The 14770-nt window shown below is 38.1% G+C and overlaps 1 protein-coding gene across 3 annotated transcripts in view; it reads left to right on the forward strand.

Moving 5' to 3' along the window:
• Nucleotides 1-14770, forward strand: part of TPK1 (thiamin pyrophosphokinase 1) — a 293667-nt gene that overhangs the window by 51103 nt on the left and 227794 nt on the right. For 2 of the 3 annotated variants that reach the window (XM_069859754.1, XM_069859753.1), the window contains exon 2: nucleotides 8455-8529. In XM_069859754.1, the coding sequence (XP_069715855.1) occupies nucleotides 8455-8529 (75 nt within the window). Of the gene's footprint in view, nucleotides 1-8454; nucleotides 8530-14770 lie in introns of those variants that run through there. The other variant, XM_069859755.1, reaches the window with a different exon arrangement.

Consider the following 14770-nt stretch of genomic DNA (forward strand, 5'->3'; position numbering starts at 1 on the left):
TTATTGTGAAAAATTAGTTGTTTTGAATTCATCCACATAAATTCTTGTAGAGGGCTCTCCAGAGAGTACCACGTTGCAGCTTTTCAACTAGACTGTTTGCACAAATCCCGTTTTGTTCCTACTCCTCTTGCAGGAATTTGTCTGGAGAATTAAGATCTGTAAAATATTTAAAAATCAATAGAATTTACATGAAAAAATTAACACAAAAATGCATTGAGAGGGATAACACTGCATTTGCACAAAAAGCAGCTGGGTATGCATATTTGATTTATACATTGAGTAAGTTTGAGAATATGTTTGTAATGTCTGTGATCCTTTTGCATAATTTGTGTTGGTTTATTATTGGAGTTGTCACTCTTACAAGGAAAATTAAATAGCTTGTTTGGAGGCTTGGGATTCAATATGGTAAAATGCAACCACACAATGTTTTATAAGTAGTGGCTATAATTAATACAATAGTCCAAGCTTAACTTTTTTTCTGAATTAAAGCTGAAAACTACCTTGTTAACAAAAGCACAGATGTAGGGAGTGGATTTTACTGACAGACTTGGAAAAAGTATTTCCATTTTCAAAGTAGCAGTTCTGCGGGAGTTGTGAAACATTTTAAATGTGAAACATTTAAAACATTAGATTTCCAGGTGTTGAGGTGGACTACATAACTTTGAAATAATAAATTTCAGATTCCCTGGTATCACGGCAGAGCACTGGGTTTCCCAATAAAGGGAAGCACTGCTGGGGGAAATCTTATTTCAAGAAACAGAACAGCAGAATGAGGAGTGTTTTTTTTAATAAGATGCACTATTTGTTCAGTACAAAGTGTGGTTTTACTCTGAAAAATAACCTTAAAAAGTAGTGTCTTAGAATCTGATGTTAAGTGCTTTTCCAGGAATTTATAGTGCAGATAAGCTCAAGTTTTGGGTTCACACTCCTCCCCACCTTCCCTACACAATGGATAAAAGTGTCAGGTTGACTCTTAGGTATAACAATCTAAAGTTAGAGCCAAATTTTGATGAGTATAAGATTACAAAAATCTGATGCTTATTTAAATTAGGCTGATCTTGTGGCATTAGTCATCTTAGTTTGGTAAAAACATTGTTAAAAAAATTAAATTAAAAATTGATAAACCAAAATCCATGTGACTATTGGCATGTTTACATTAGCATTTTATTTTGGATCTAGAATATGCTTTTGAAGCAAGTCTCCTTATCGTACATATTTACTGTGCTAGCTTTATATTGCAGAGTGGTTTTGGAATACATAAGCTAATTTCCTTTTGAACGAAACTTGAAAATGTGCTCCAAGAGTGCACATACTCCTCTCATAGTGATGATGGATATTTAGTTTACAGAACCAGACTAAATGTAATATGAAGTAGCCTCCTTCCCTTCCTTTCTTTCCAAAACATGTATACTGTGAATATCGTAGCTTCAGCATCAGGAGTTTTGGTCTATATTGATTGTATTGTGCCATACTACTTGCTAATATAGACGTAGGTAGTGTGCATCGTCAGTGAGTTGACAAAGACATTCATTGATAAAACCAGAGTCTTGTCTTATAAGGCAGAAGTCAAGGTTCAAGAATAATTGCTACATTGGCAGGTAAATTGCCTTTTAGGAACTACATCTGCATATTAGGTTGGAAACTACTGTTTGTGGTGTGTCAGTATCTAAAAAAACCAAAAACCAAACTAAGAAAAAGACAATGAAGAAACCATTTCAGGAAACAGGGGATGGACCATAGTCTGATGGACTAATTTTCCTTAGTTTTCATCTTTACTTCATTTTTGATAGGGAGGCTGTCCCAGTTGAATATATTTGGAAAGTGATTAGTAGCTCTTAAAACAAGCCCTGAACTTAACGGTCTATTTCGATTGCCTAGCAAGAATATAGAAACTATCAAGTAATTCTTCCCAGAGCATCGATTTTGAATTTGACACCTGGGGACAGGTGCTTACTTGCCAGAAAATTATGTAGATTTGGTGCAAATCCCCCAGACTCCTTTATTTTAGTTTTAAAATCCCATGTTCTGTGCATTGGCATTGGATGCAGCAAAAGATACCAGTGTAGGGTCACTTTTCTTTCACCAATGTAATAAGGGAATATTTCAGGTGTGTTCAGTGGTGTTTTTCCACATGAGCCTTCATTTAAGCAAGAATGTGGGATACCTTAATAGAGTAGTATTCTCTAAATGGCTCTGTTCCTAATTTAAGGCATATCAGTAATAAAATCTTTTCCCTTAAATGTTTGTTTAAAATTGTCCACTCCAGTTCATTATAATGAATGGGTTTTTTTTACTTGATGCCATAACTCATTCTTTATAAGCTCACTTGTTATTCATCTTGTGTTCCCTATCCCACGTTAGTGACATCTACTTCACCGATACCAGAAGTCACCATTCCAGTTTTTGTTTGACTTAGTGATGCTTAGCACTGCGCTGGAGCAAAGTTTTTCAACCTAAACAGGATGTTAAGAAAACTTTTAAACTAAAAACTGATATTTTCTGATTTTTTTTGTAGGCTGTATTTCAATTAAATAAGAGAGTTTGATGTGTTAATTCAACTAACCAAGCAAGCAAACACAAAACTTACACCAAAGCCAAACCCCAGATCAACAACGTAGCAAGTTGCTTTAGTAATTTTGCTTTGTTGATCTGTAGCAATAGCCTTCACATATTTCTGCGTGCACATTATTTTGTTATGTTTGCTGGTTTCGTGAAATGCTTTCTTGAGGGTTTGTTATAATAGGCTCCCACTAAACAGGACTTCTGTGGAATTCTTAGAATCACCATTTCAATGCTAATTCTTCTGCAGCAGAAGAAACCAACTGCCATATGAAGAGTTGCCTCAGCCTATTACTCCACTGTCTTTTATCAGTGTTGCTGTTTCAGAATTGTGAAAGAAATGCCTTGTTTGTTCCCACATACTCTTGACATTTAAGTAGGCAGTGACTGTTCATTTAAAAATGGAATCTGTGGGGCAGGAATTTCCTGAATGATTGAAAACCAAATCACCTTCTTTTTTTTTCTTCTTAATTTAAATCCTGGAAAGTAGACTGATGTGAGAGCAGTGAAATGGGCAGGAGCAAATTTTCAGTGGGATCATGCATAGGTTTGGGGTTTTTTGTTTTGTTTTGTTTTTTTTTTCTCTCAGAAGCTCATTAAATATTTAGATTCCCACCTACGTGACCAGGAATACATGTAACCCCACTGATAAAAGGGGGTTACATGTCTCTGACAGCCTATGCAATGCCTTTTTACCCCGTAACTCTGCAATAACTTTTCAAGACATCTTGGTTAGTATCTTGGTTATCTGGATGTATTTCTACCATTGTAGAAATTTTCTGAAAATTTGTAACTGCCCTCCTACTCTCAATTTATTAGGTTAAAATAATGGAATACTTTACTAATGGTAAAATCCTTCTACCCCATAGTACTTGTGTCTTCCCTCTTCCTTCCTCTGTGCTAAACCTGCCTCATTATGGTACACTCTTAACAGAACTTTGGAAAAGAAAGGAATGGTTTCTATTCAGGGAAACAGTAAAACACGAATAGTTTTGCTTAGCAGAAGTTCCTTTCTGTTGTTGAAGCTCTGACTTTAGAGTCATACTTTGTTAGTACCTTGAGGTATGCAGGTATCATAGCACAGTGTATCCCCCTCATTGTTTGTTGCTCCTTATATTGTTTCACAAAGACTGGCAATAGCAGTGATTTTTTTTTTGTTGCAAGCAGTGAAAGCTTTTTCCCTTGGAAAATTCAATAGCCAGGAAGCTCATAGTATGCAGAATAAATTTTAGTGACATTATTCTAACAGAGAAGGGAAACAAAGAAGGGTCATATATTATTTTATTGGATAGGTTGGATTTAAAAATATATATGCCTTTTGAATATGCTTTGTGACAGACATACAGCCTGAAGACTGGCATGTGACAAGGGGAAATCAATAAAAAAATGCATAATGATATTATAAATATTTATAGAATAGCTACATGAGTATGACAGGGAGAAGCTAAGAATGACTTTTAGAATAGCAAATCTGTGCTCTAAAATATATTAGAACTATTCTGACTGAGTTAAAATAGGGTAAAAAGGCATTGCCTAGGCTGTCAGAGACATTCACAACACCTTTGATTAAAGTCCTTTCTAAGCAACCATGAGACAAGCTTTGTCAAAGAAGATGTGTAAGTAGCTAAAAGTTGGAAAGCAGAGAAGGGAAAAAGTTTTCAGAATGGATGAGGTTATTCAATGACGGTCCCAGTGGGATGTGTAGGGGATTGTTGATTAATTTGCAACCTAAGAAAAGTAAGAAAGTGGTTCTCTGTTTATGGCAGGATTAAAATAGTCCAGCTTTATCCAAAGACTAGGAGTTTTTGAAGTCTGCTAAAAGATTATCAGGAAACATCAGGAAAAAAAATTTCACGGAAAGGGTCATTGAGCACTGGAATAGGCTGCCCGGGGAGGTAGTTGAGTCACCTTCCCTGTAGGTGTTTAAAAGAGGAGTGGATGAGGTGCTAAGGGGCATGGTTTTAGTGGTTGATAGGAATGGTTGGACTTGATGATCCAGTGGGTCTTTTCCAACTTAGTGATTCTGTGATTGAAATATATTTTTGCATGTAACTTGTTGTTAATGTAGTTGTGCACCTGTTAATACATATGTCTTTAAATTGTGCCTATAGACTGCAGGATTTGTAAGCAGCAAATAGATAAACAAGCAAGTATGACTGGAGATGAACAAATTTGTTTCCCTAAAAGCAAGTAAAATTTTTGTATAGTCATGCTTCTGTACTGTAGAAACTAGGCCTTACTACATGACTAATTCCTCTACAGGAGGACTTAGCATTGTAGGACTTGGCTCCACTCATTCTCTGTGTTGCTGTAAACACCAAGAACAAGCTGAGGTTTTGTGTTGAGGAATTTATTCTTGTCTTCTTGTGCTGCAGATGGCTGAATGTGCTCAGTCTGCAAAAGCTCCAAGAAAAGCACATAATGAAAGAGAAAATTATACTAAAAATGGAAGAAAGTATGCAAGAGACCAACTTGTTCTGCCTCCAACAAAAAGGCAACAAAAGCTTCCTCAGTGGAGATTTCCATATCTGGGGACAAGTTATTTTTGCTGCTGAATTCTTGCTTACAGAATTCTCTTTCCCTTTAGTCCAAACAGAGCACAATTTTGTTAATGGTTGGGTCAGGGTGCTAATTATCTTTGTGAAAAATGTATGGGCAGACAGTCTAGAAGATAGAAGCTTCCTAATTTGTTAAGAGCTTTTAAAGATAAATGGCTTTGAAGTAGATTTGTTTTCAAATTAATAACCAGTAGAGTGCTTGGAGCATTGGCATAGTGAGCTCTCATCAGTTTTTCTCAGAGTGATGGATGTTGCATATTCTATCCATTGATGTGGTCTTTGCTATCAGAAGTCCCAATTTATTAATAGTTTTTAGGGCAATGGCTGTAAATTATTGCAGCCCAATTTTATCACTGTTTTACATCTACTGAGAACTCAGCCCTTTTTGCAGCTTTATATTAACTCAGCGAGCACCATTAAAATATTGACATTTAGGCTCATTTTGGTAGCATTAATCACAGCATTTTATAGTGCATTAATTGCAGTGGTTTCAAATTACCGGAGCATTCACTTTTGTACAATGAAGAGATGGTAATTTCCTTTTTTTCTACGTTTTCAGCCCATAACTGTTTAAACAAAACCCCTAACAACCTAAAGTGCACACCCCCTCCTCCTAATTGTATGTGCTGGGGACATCTACCTCTTTGTTTTTCTGCTACAACTGAACTAGTAAGAACCACTAGCTCTCTGAAAAACCACCTCTGAAGTCTCCTTGTGGACACCCATAGCCAAACTTTGGCTTAAAAAACATGTTGGTTTCCCAGGGCTCAGTGCTGGGTCCAGCCCTGTTCAATGTCTTTATCAATGACCTGGATGAAGGCATTGAGTGCACCCTTAGCAAGTTTGCGGACGACACTAAGCTGGGTGGAAGTGTCGATCTGCTGGAGGGTCGGGAGGCTCTGCAAAGGGATCTGAACAGGCTGGACCGCTGGGCTGAGTCCAGTGGCATGAGGTTTAACAAGGCCAAATGCCGGGTCCTGCACTTGGGGCACAACCACCCTATGCAGTGCTACAGACTAGGAGAAGTCTGTCTAGAAAGCTGCCTGGAGGAGAGGGACCTGAGGGTGTTGGTTGACAGCCGACTGAACATGAGGCAGCAGTGTGCCCAGGTGGCCAAGAAGGCCAATGGCATCTTGGCTTGTATCAGAAACGGCGTGACCAGCAGGTCCAGGGAGGTTATTCTCCCTCTGTACTCGGCACTGGTGAGACCGCACTTCGAATACTGTGTTCAGTTCTGGGCCCCTCACCACAAGAAGGATGTTGAGGCTCTGGAGCGAGTCCAGAGAAGAGCAACAAAGCTGGTGAGGGGGTTGGAGAACAGGCCTTATGAGGAGCGGCTGAGGGAGCTGGGGTTGTTTAGCCTGGAGAAGAGGAGGCTGAGGGGAGACCTCATTGCTCTCTATAACTACCTGAAAGGAGGTTGTAGAGAGGAGGGTGCTGGCCTCTTCTCCCAAGTGACAGGGGACAGGACAAGAGGGAATGGCCTCAAGCTCCGCCAGGGGAGATTTAGGCTGGACATTAGGAAAAAATTCTTTACAGAAAGGGTGATTGGGGACTGGAACAGGCTGCCCAGGGAGGTGGTTGATTCACCTTCCCTGGAGGTGTTTAAGGCACGGGTGGATGAGGTGCTAAGGGGCATGATTTAGTGTTTGGTAGGAATGGTTGGACTCGATGATCCGGTGGGTCTCTTCCAACCTGGTTATTCTATGATTCTATGATTCTATGATTAACAGGAGTCCTCCTGATGTGCAAAAAAAAAGCTTAAAAGTCTACTGCATTTTTATATGCTGATATGGGTTAAGCGTCTAAAACAGACTCAGAAATGCCTTTTGTGATTCATCAGCAGGAATAGGTTTAGAACACCTGTGTCTATTTAAATTATCATAACAGTAGAAGAACCTATGATATTTGCTGGCTCTGTTTGGTGGAGGGCACCACTAGATGATTATGTTTAACATAAGGAGTTGGCAGCCTTTCTCACTTAACCATCATTAGGAGATTTGCTGCTGAGGTCCCATTTTGTGAGGCAGCTGGAAACTGGCACTTGGTTTAAATCTATTGTTTTCAGCTCTTCTCTTAAAGTTCAAGGACAATGCAAAACTATTCAGACTAGGAAAAGAAAAAGATTTTTCTCACTTTCTTTTATTTACTTGGTCCTCTGACATCACCATTCTTTTCTGAGTAAATTTATTCCCCTATATATACATCAATTAAATAGAAGTGTGTATCATGTCAGCAAAGATGCAAGTGGAAGACGCGAGGGAAGGTATTTGAAAACACCATGCAGAAGATAGCTATGATAAACATGTAGACTTTTTTACTGCATTAAAATTATATAGGTCTCCTGTAGTGTTTCTCTTGATAGAGGTTTTCTTTTTTCAATTACAGTGACTTCACATGACCAAATAATATTTCATTAATCTGATTGGCTAAGGATATCAAGCTCCAGGGGAAACTTGTATCACAGTATGATTGGCAAGCTAATTAGGAAGTGAAATAATGCAAATCCCACCACAGGAAGCCATCATAAGATTTATGTATTTACTCTTTGAAACCAAAGTTTGTCATATCATAAATCCTTTTATTTTAAGACTTTTATATTTGTAGGTTTATTATCAACCTTCACAATGGACATAGTGCTAGGGCAGGAGGCTTTAGCAGCCCATTCAGACCGTTGGATCTGTTCAGGTTGCTGGTAAATCCACTGAGATTTCCTGTCTGTAATATCACCTAGATAACACAGGCTAAAGTTTCCTTTTGCTTTTACCAGCTGTGGTTTTAAGGTCCTTGGGCATGTCCTTTCATTCTGTATTTTTAAAACATCTACCACAGTGGATCTACCACAACTGGGGCTTCTCAAGATATGAAAATGTGGGCACAGAAGTCACTGGTGGCAGCAAGAGTTCTGAATCCACCAGGAGAGAAGAATATTGGACCTAGATTGCAGATAGCTTCATACAGAGATAGCTACAGCATTCCCTGTTAATAGAGGCCACAGCAAAGCTAATATCAGTAAATGCTGCATCCAGGCAGCAGGAGTGAGTGGGAGTTTAAATAAGAGTGCTATATTGATGTGGAGTCCTGTTGAGGGTAGCCTTCAATGGATAAAAGTCACCTATAAATTAAAAGTTTAGCAAAACCCTACCAAGTAAAAAGCTTCTAATGAAGTTCTGGCAGCTTTACTATTTGAAAGTGATGAAACCTAAGAAGCAAGGAAATTGGTGGAGTTGCTCTGAGATGTTTGAACTAAAATTAAAATGGCAAAAGCAGAATAAAGAAAATACAGGGGAAAAAAAATCAATATATTTGCTAATAAGAATCAACATTTATCTTACAGGAAACCTGAAGTTTTGCCTTCTGATTCTGAACCAGCCTTTCAACAAAGGTCATTTTCATTGTCTGTGGAGCAAAGGTAATAATAACTTGCATACATCTTCATTTGCTTATTTACTTAGGCACTACCCAGCTAATGTACTTCATGTCTGTTGAATTGCAATGTAGCAATTTCCTCTTAACTAGAGCAACCTTCTGGTGAGGGTGTGAATCGGCAGAATATGTCCCTTGTTGCTGAATGCAGCAAATGAGCTGATTATGCAAATTCTTCATCTCTGCATTGCTTACGTCAGTGGGAACTTTATGAACTGATCTGTATAAGACTGTAGCTTTTCAGAGGCATCTTAGGGATGATCATTGTTCTGCTGACAAAGTGTAGTAGATCAATGGTGCATTTAGGAGACTGGAAGCGAGTGTTCCTTTAAAGGTCATCAGTGAAATATGTTAATTTTAATCAAAATAAAATGAACTGTGTAGATATTATGTTGTGAAAGCAGTGGGAATTTGCGTGCGTGTCGGAATTATGCAGATCAGGTTTCACTACCCCTTTGTTTAATATGCACAATGCTAATCATCATTTCTGGTATGATAGCTGCAGATTTACTGACATTTTGTGGAGACAGATAAATCTTTACAAGCTTGGAGCTATTAGTTCCTCCGTTACAGAAATGTAGTCCTTCAGAAGCTTTCTGACAAACAACAGGAACTGTCTTGTTACAAGGCTGAGAACCTTGCAGAGAGATTCCTCTTAACTGACTGGGGGAGATAGAGCTATTTGATTTCACCATAGGCATAAGGACTGGCAGGGGGTAGCTGTACAGTTAAAAGGAATTGGAGTAAGGATTGAAGTGGGAAGGATGTATTAATATCACTTAATTCCAGTAAACCTAAAAGTTGCCTATGTAAGCAGAGGAGTGAGAAAAGAAGGGAGACACTTGCGCAGGATGATTCGAAGCATCTGAACGACTACTGTATCCCAAATGGGCTCTCTTTTGCTTGCAGTATCATCAAGAAATGGCCACGAGAAGTGCTCAGTGGAAGGGCTTTCAAGTGTATTTTCTAGATGCATTTCCACATGTTTTTTGATTTAAAAAGATACACTGAAAGACATACTCTGTATTAAATAATGAAGGGAAGAAGGGTAAGTATTTTGATCTTATTTCTTTGTCCCACCTTTCCTCTGTTTTGAGGGTTGAGGTTGAAAAAGTGACAGCAAAAGAAACATGCACAGTTACTGATTGGCAGTAGTACCTTGTGTGTGTTACTTTTATGCTGTATTCTGTTAATCAGACTTTTTTATCTGTTCCTTGGAATTTGAAGGCTTCCTTTTGCAATCAAACCCATGCAAGGGTGACCCTAGGGACATGGAGTGCTTCTTATTGTAATACCAATGAGCCCTGAACTGTAGTGCTTCAGTGAAGGGTTGGAATGAGAAGCTGTATAAAATTGAGTGGACCACAGACTGCCTTGCTTGAGACTACCTCAATGGGTTCCTGTCCTCTATGCATAACTGTGTTGAAAGCAATTACTGGTGCTGTAAATAGTTTTTCAAAGAGAGTGTGAGTGTTAGGAGCAGAAATTCTGTTTAAGCTAATAAGACTTTTGCTGACAGGTTGCTTCCAGAATTAAGTGGATATTTTCTGTCTAAGTAAAATGACAGAGGAAAGTGGTGACATAGTGAACCCAAAATGTTTTTCATCAAAACATCTCAGCTTCAGTAAACCTCGGTGAACCCAGGACAAGTTTTTCACCTGACTGATAATCCTAATGGACTTGGTATGGACTTGATAGGTATTGGCAATCTTATGCCTCCTGGATCCTGCTGCTGAAGGAGTCTCAGCGGAGAGACTGTTGCAGGACTACAAGAACCTGGGTTTTTTGGTATGTGAACTTCAAGAAGTTCTGGAAGAATGAAATGTACTTGGAAACAGTGCTTGACGACCCACTGTATATGCTTGAGATCTCATAAAAAAATGATGAGAAGGAAACAATGGGGCTGTTAATCCACAGAATATTGCCAGCTACACAAACTGGGTGAAAAGGGGAGAGAAAAATGCAGGGGAAAAAAAAAATATTGACTGACTTCTCTAAGTTACAGCAATCTTAGCTGCTATACCGAGTACAGAATGCTGAGACATAAGTGTTATTTTCAGGTAGGTTTTGTCCTATCAAAATAACTTCTTTAATTAGCCTGGTCACTTTAATGTCAAGTGAAAATAAAGTTGTGATGTGATATGTCCTGATTTAAAAAAAAAATAAATAATCACATCAGTAAGTGTGGCTGTTCTAGGCTAAAATCATCCCAGGTGTAACTCCTTGACCTCACAAAAAAAGTGGTTGCAGCTAATTAGCCTTTGTCTTATTACAGACTTGTATGAAATCTATTTTTACTGACATACTTTGAAGAGACCTATTTCAGTCTGTACAAGTTTTCATAAACTCCATTCCCTGTGCTTTGTGAAGGACACTGAAATCTGTTTTCTTCACTCCGGGGAGCATCTTTTAACAATCTTGCCATATAAGCTGGATAAGTGAAAATAGGAAAGTAGTATAAGCTAAAGACTGTCATGATTTTAGCCTATTATATTCATTAGTGTAGTAAACCAATGTAGAACATGTTCCCTTTGTGTTAGGTACGTAGAGTTATACAGTATTAGTGCTGTCCTTAAAGCAGGGTGGGTGAAACGGTGGAGAAGGGGTTGTTTGCAATAGCAGGATGAAGAGTAATGTGGCAGAAAGAACGACTAGTTCACTGAAGGGTTTATTGGATTGAGTATAATGTGGAGGGGACAAAACAAATGGCAAGAGAAATGGAAGAGAGTAGGTCAGTGAAGGGGATTAGGTAAGGGAAAAAGGTCTCACAGTAAGTGAAGCTCATATAAGGAGACAATATGGGAAGGTGAGGTGGCCGCAGAGGGTTGGGAACAGACTATGAGTCTGGGAACATTACTATCAAAAGTGCCTTCATTGTAGGTGTTAATGCAGTCATTTTAAACCAATGGAAGTTGTACAGCTCCCCTTACAGTCCTTATCCTAATTGTGGAAAATATATGCAAGAGACAGGGACTTATTTTTCTCAGAGCTGCTCATTTTTTGTGTCCAGGAGGTTCCTATAAGAAACCCAGTGGGGACCTTACCTTGATAAACCTGCCACACATCCTAAATTCCTGCCTGTATTTCAGAGATGTTTCTAGCACCTGGTTTCAACCCTGTTTAAAAAAAAAAAAAAGAGAGAGAGAAAAAAAATCAGTATACATTAGTCTCTAGGGCTACTTTGCAAGTGTTTTCAAATGTAAATATATCTTTAACAGAAATGACTGTGAGTTGGAAGTCTAAAGCTGTCTCCACATTAAGTTTTGAAAAGTAGGAAGGTCTAGGTTTTAGCTGCTGAAAACAGAAGAGGCTTTCCAGGGAGTAAACAAAAGTTCCTGAGATTTTGATCCTGCTCTTTAAAACATCTTTAATCAGAAATACAGTAATTTACTTACGCCAAGATTTTCAGCAGTGTCTAGTGATCGTAAGTACTTCTGGTTTTTTGATGTATCTCTAGCGAAGTACCAGGAAAGGGGCAAAATGATTGCAGTGCTAAGAAATAACCTCTGTAAAATTGTCTCAAGTTCAGGTTTTCAAAATTATTTCTTATTTCTGATAACATCACCCCTACAAGCTATACTACTCAAGTGTTCCAAAATGTTGTGATTCAAAGTGTCCTCACTGGACAGTACCATGCTAAATGGCTCTGCATTGTATTTTCCCTTCTTAAACATTGACAATGATAGCTGTAAAAAGCAAGAAGTTATACTCTGAAAAAATAAGATAATTATTTCAAGAATTGGTGTAAAATGGTGACATTCTACAGCAATCTGGTGAAGTTCCCATCAGTGCTGTACTTCTGGGAATGGCAGGTTTGTTGTTAAATAGCATCTTTATATTTGCTATGGAGAAAGACATGCTACAATCTTGTTTTTCCTTAGGTTCCATTTAACCTCTGGCTGGGTGTTCTTATATCCAAGGGTTTACTGATAACTTCAGTTGCAGAATTAAAATATTGGTTAATTCAGTTCTACTCAGCTGAAGAGGAAGACTATTACACTTGTGCTCTATAGTAAGAAAACATGTCCACGGATTTTTTTCAGTTCTTACAATGGTAGTGATACATTAGCCCCTGTGCCTTCTTCAAAAGGATTGTGATCTTTTTCTGTAAATAAAAGCTTTCTGTGAAAGCTTTTAATCAAACAGAATTTGCTGAACTACTTTAAATATTACCCATTTGTACTATAAAATGTCCCTGGCCAATGTACTAGAATAAACTACTAACATCCTTTTGGAATGGACTGATTGAATCTTGACTTGTTGGATGTGCATTTAAAGTTGGACAAGCAGATGGAAAGGAGACATTTATGAGATGGGGCTGCAAAAATGTCTGTCCTTCAGGAGCACTTCCCTAAATAATGTCTTTCATGGACCGTTCTTTTCAATGCAGGAAATTGGTGTCTGTCTGTGTCTCCTTATTATGTTGCCCTACCAGCCATTGCTGTATATGTATAGTATATAGGCTTTTTATGACGCTTTTTAGATCATGAACATGGAAGAAGTCCAGAAAGAGGGATGTTGCTCACCCTAGGGATTTCACCTCTATAGTTTTGGGGTGTCCATATACTGAGATAACAGCAAGCATACTTCTGTTGCAGCAGTGTAATAACTCAAATCCAAACTGTTAGATTGTCCTCATGTAAACAGTATTTTATTACACTACATCTGTTGCAAATACTTATCCATAAATCGAGTTTTTTTCAGGCTTCCATCTCTATCAATAGCCATTTTACAACAATCAAAGTGACTATTGGATTTTAAATAGTATCTTGAATGTGAAGCTTTCCTGACAAGGTCAGTCTACTGTTTGGTGAAAATGCTGCTGAGGAATGGATTGTTAGCAGCTGGAGGTGACTGCGAAGTACAAAATATCTCCTCTTCCTGAGTAATCAAATAAAAAAGGTGCTAATTCGTATCATGAATTTCAGACGCATCTGTCTTTGAAGGCCACATGCTTCTATGCATTTTATGTTCCATATGGTTCTGTCTGCAATATAATTGGTGATTGATATTTTGAATGTCTTCTGTTGAGGTCCAAGAGCTGTGTATAAAGGTAAATAAGATATAAATACAAGTGGCAATGCAAAGCTCACATAAATGTACTGAGAGTAAAGTAACAGATAGTTGGAACATCTTGAACGTCTCTGAGCAGAGAAAAGGTATTGTAATGGGAGGAAATAACCTGACTATCCCTGAACTCATTTTTTCTTGTCCATGATTGATACCTTTTCTTCCATTGTCTTAATGGTTGAACTTACCTACACTTCTGTAATTATTGGTATGTACAGCCATTAACTTGCCCTCTTGCCTGTCAGCAATGAACTTGCCTTGTCGGCATTTGGTATGCTTTTTTCTCACCTTTTCTTTTAATTTCTAGCTGAACTTACTTGTAATATATCTCAAATTTGTACTAGACCCAGAATTGGCAGCTGGTGTAAAACTTGAGTGAATTTAGAGCAGCTGCTATTAATAAATAGGAAAATGTTCATAAAAATGGTGATTGGGATGTCACATGGACTTCTATGCTTTATTGCACTTTCCAGCAGGCATCCAGACTAGCAGTAACTCTTACTGCTGGCCTCAGCTAAACTACTCTGTTCTCCCCTGAGTAATATTAGACTCCTGATAAGTCAACAATGACGTTCATTTTCCAATATTTGAATCAAACAAGAATATAAAATCTAGTTTATATTTAGTGACTTATATTTGCTGTTCTGTGCCACCCAATTTAGATTTTAAACCAAATTTTTTACAGTGGTGTGCCTGTTGTCAGACTGCATGCAGTGAATTCATGTCCTTCAACTACAGGAGTGTGAGGGACACTACTTCAAGTGTTCTCGAGAGCAGAGAATCTACAATATACTTTAGGAAAAAGAAAACCTGGCCATGATTAGGGCTGACTAGCACCATGCTTTAAGCTTGGAGACTAAGTAATATCTAGATCTTAAAGCATGCTAAGTTTGCACTAGCAGGGATTTGAGGAAGAGAGTTTTTCTAGACAAAGGTTTTTCCATGATGCAGTGTATAAGATTGACCTCTACCAGATTTTCATTGTTGAGCTGGAGGTTTACATTTATCTTTATAAAACTAAGCTTAAAACTCCAGAGATATGGTGAAATTCTCCTATTTGTCACACATACTGTGACCTTTCTGGAACTGGGTCTACCAAGAGGTAGCCTCAGCGTGTGGACATTTGGAAAAGTAGATCTCATTGATTTTTGTGGATT

This window comes from Phaenicophaeus curvirostris, chromosome 6 (genome assembly GCF_032191515.1).
Source record: "Phaenicophaeus curvirostris isolate KB17595 chromosome 6, BPBGC_Pcur_1.0, whole genome shotgun sequence".
Lineage (NCBI taxonomy): Eukaryota > Metazoa > Chordata > Aves > Cuculiformes > Cuculidae > Phaenicophaeus > Phaenicophaeus curvirostris.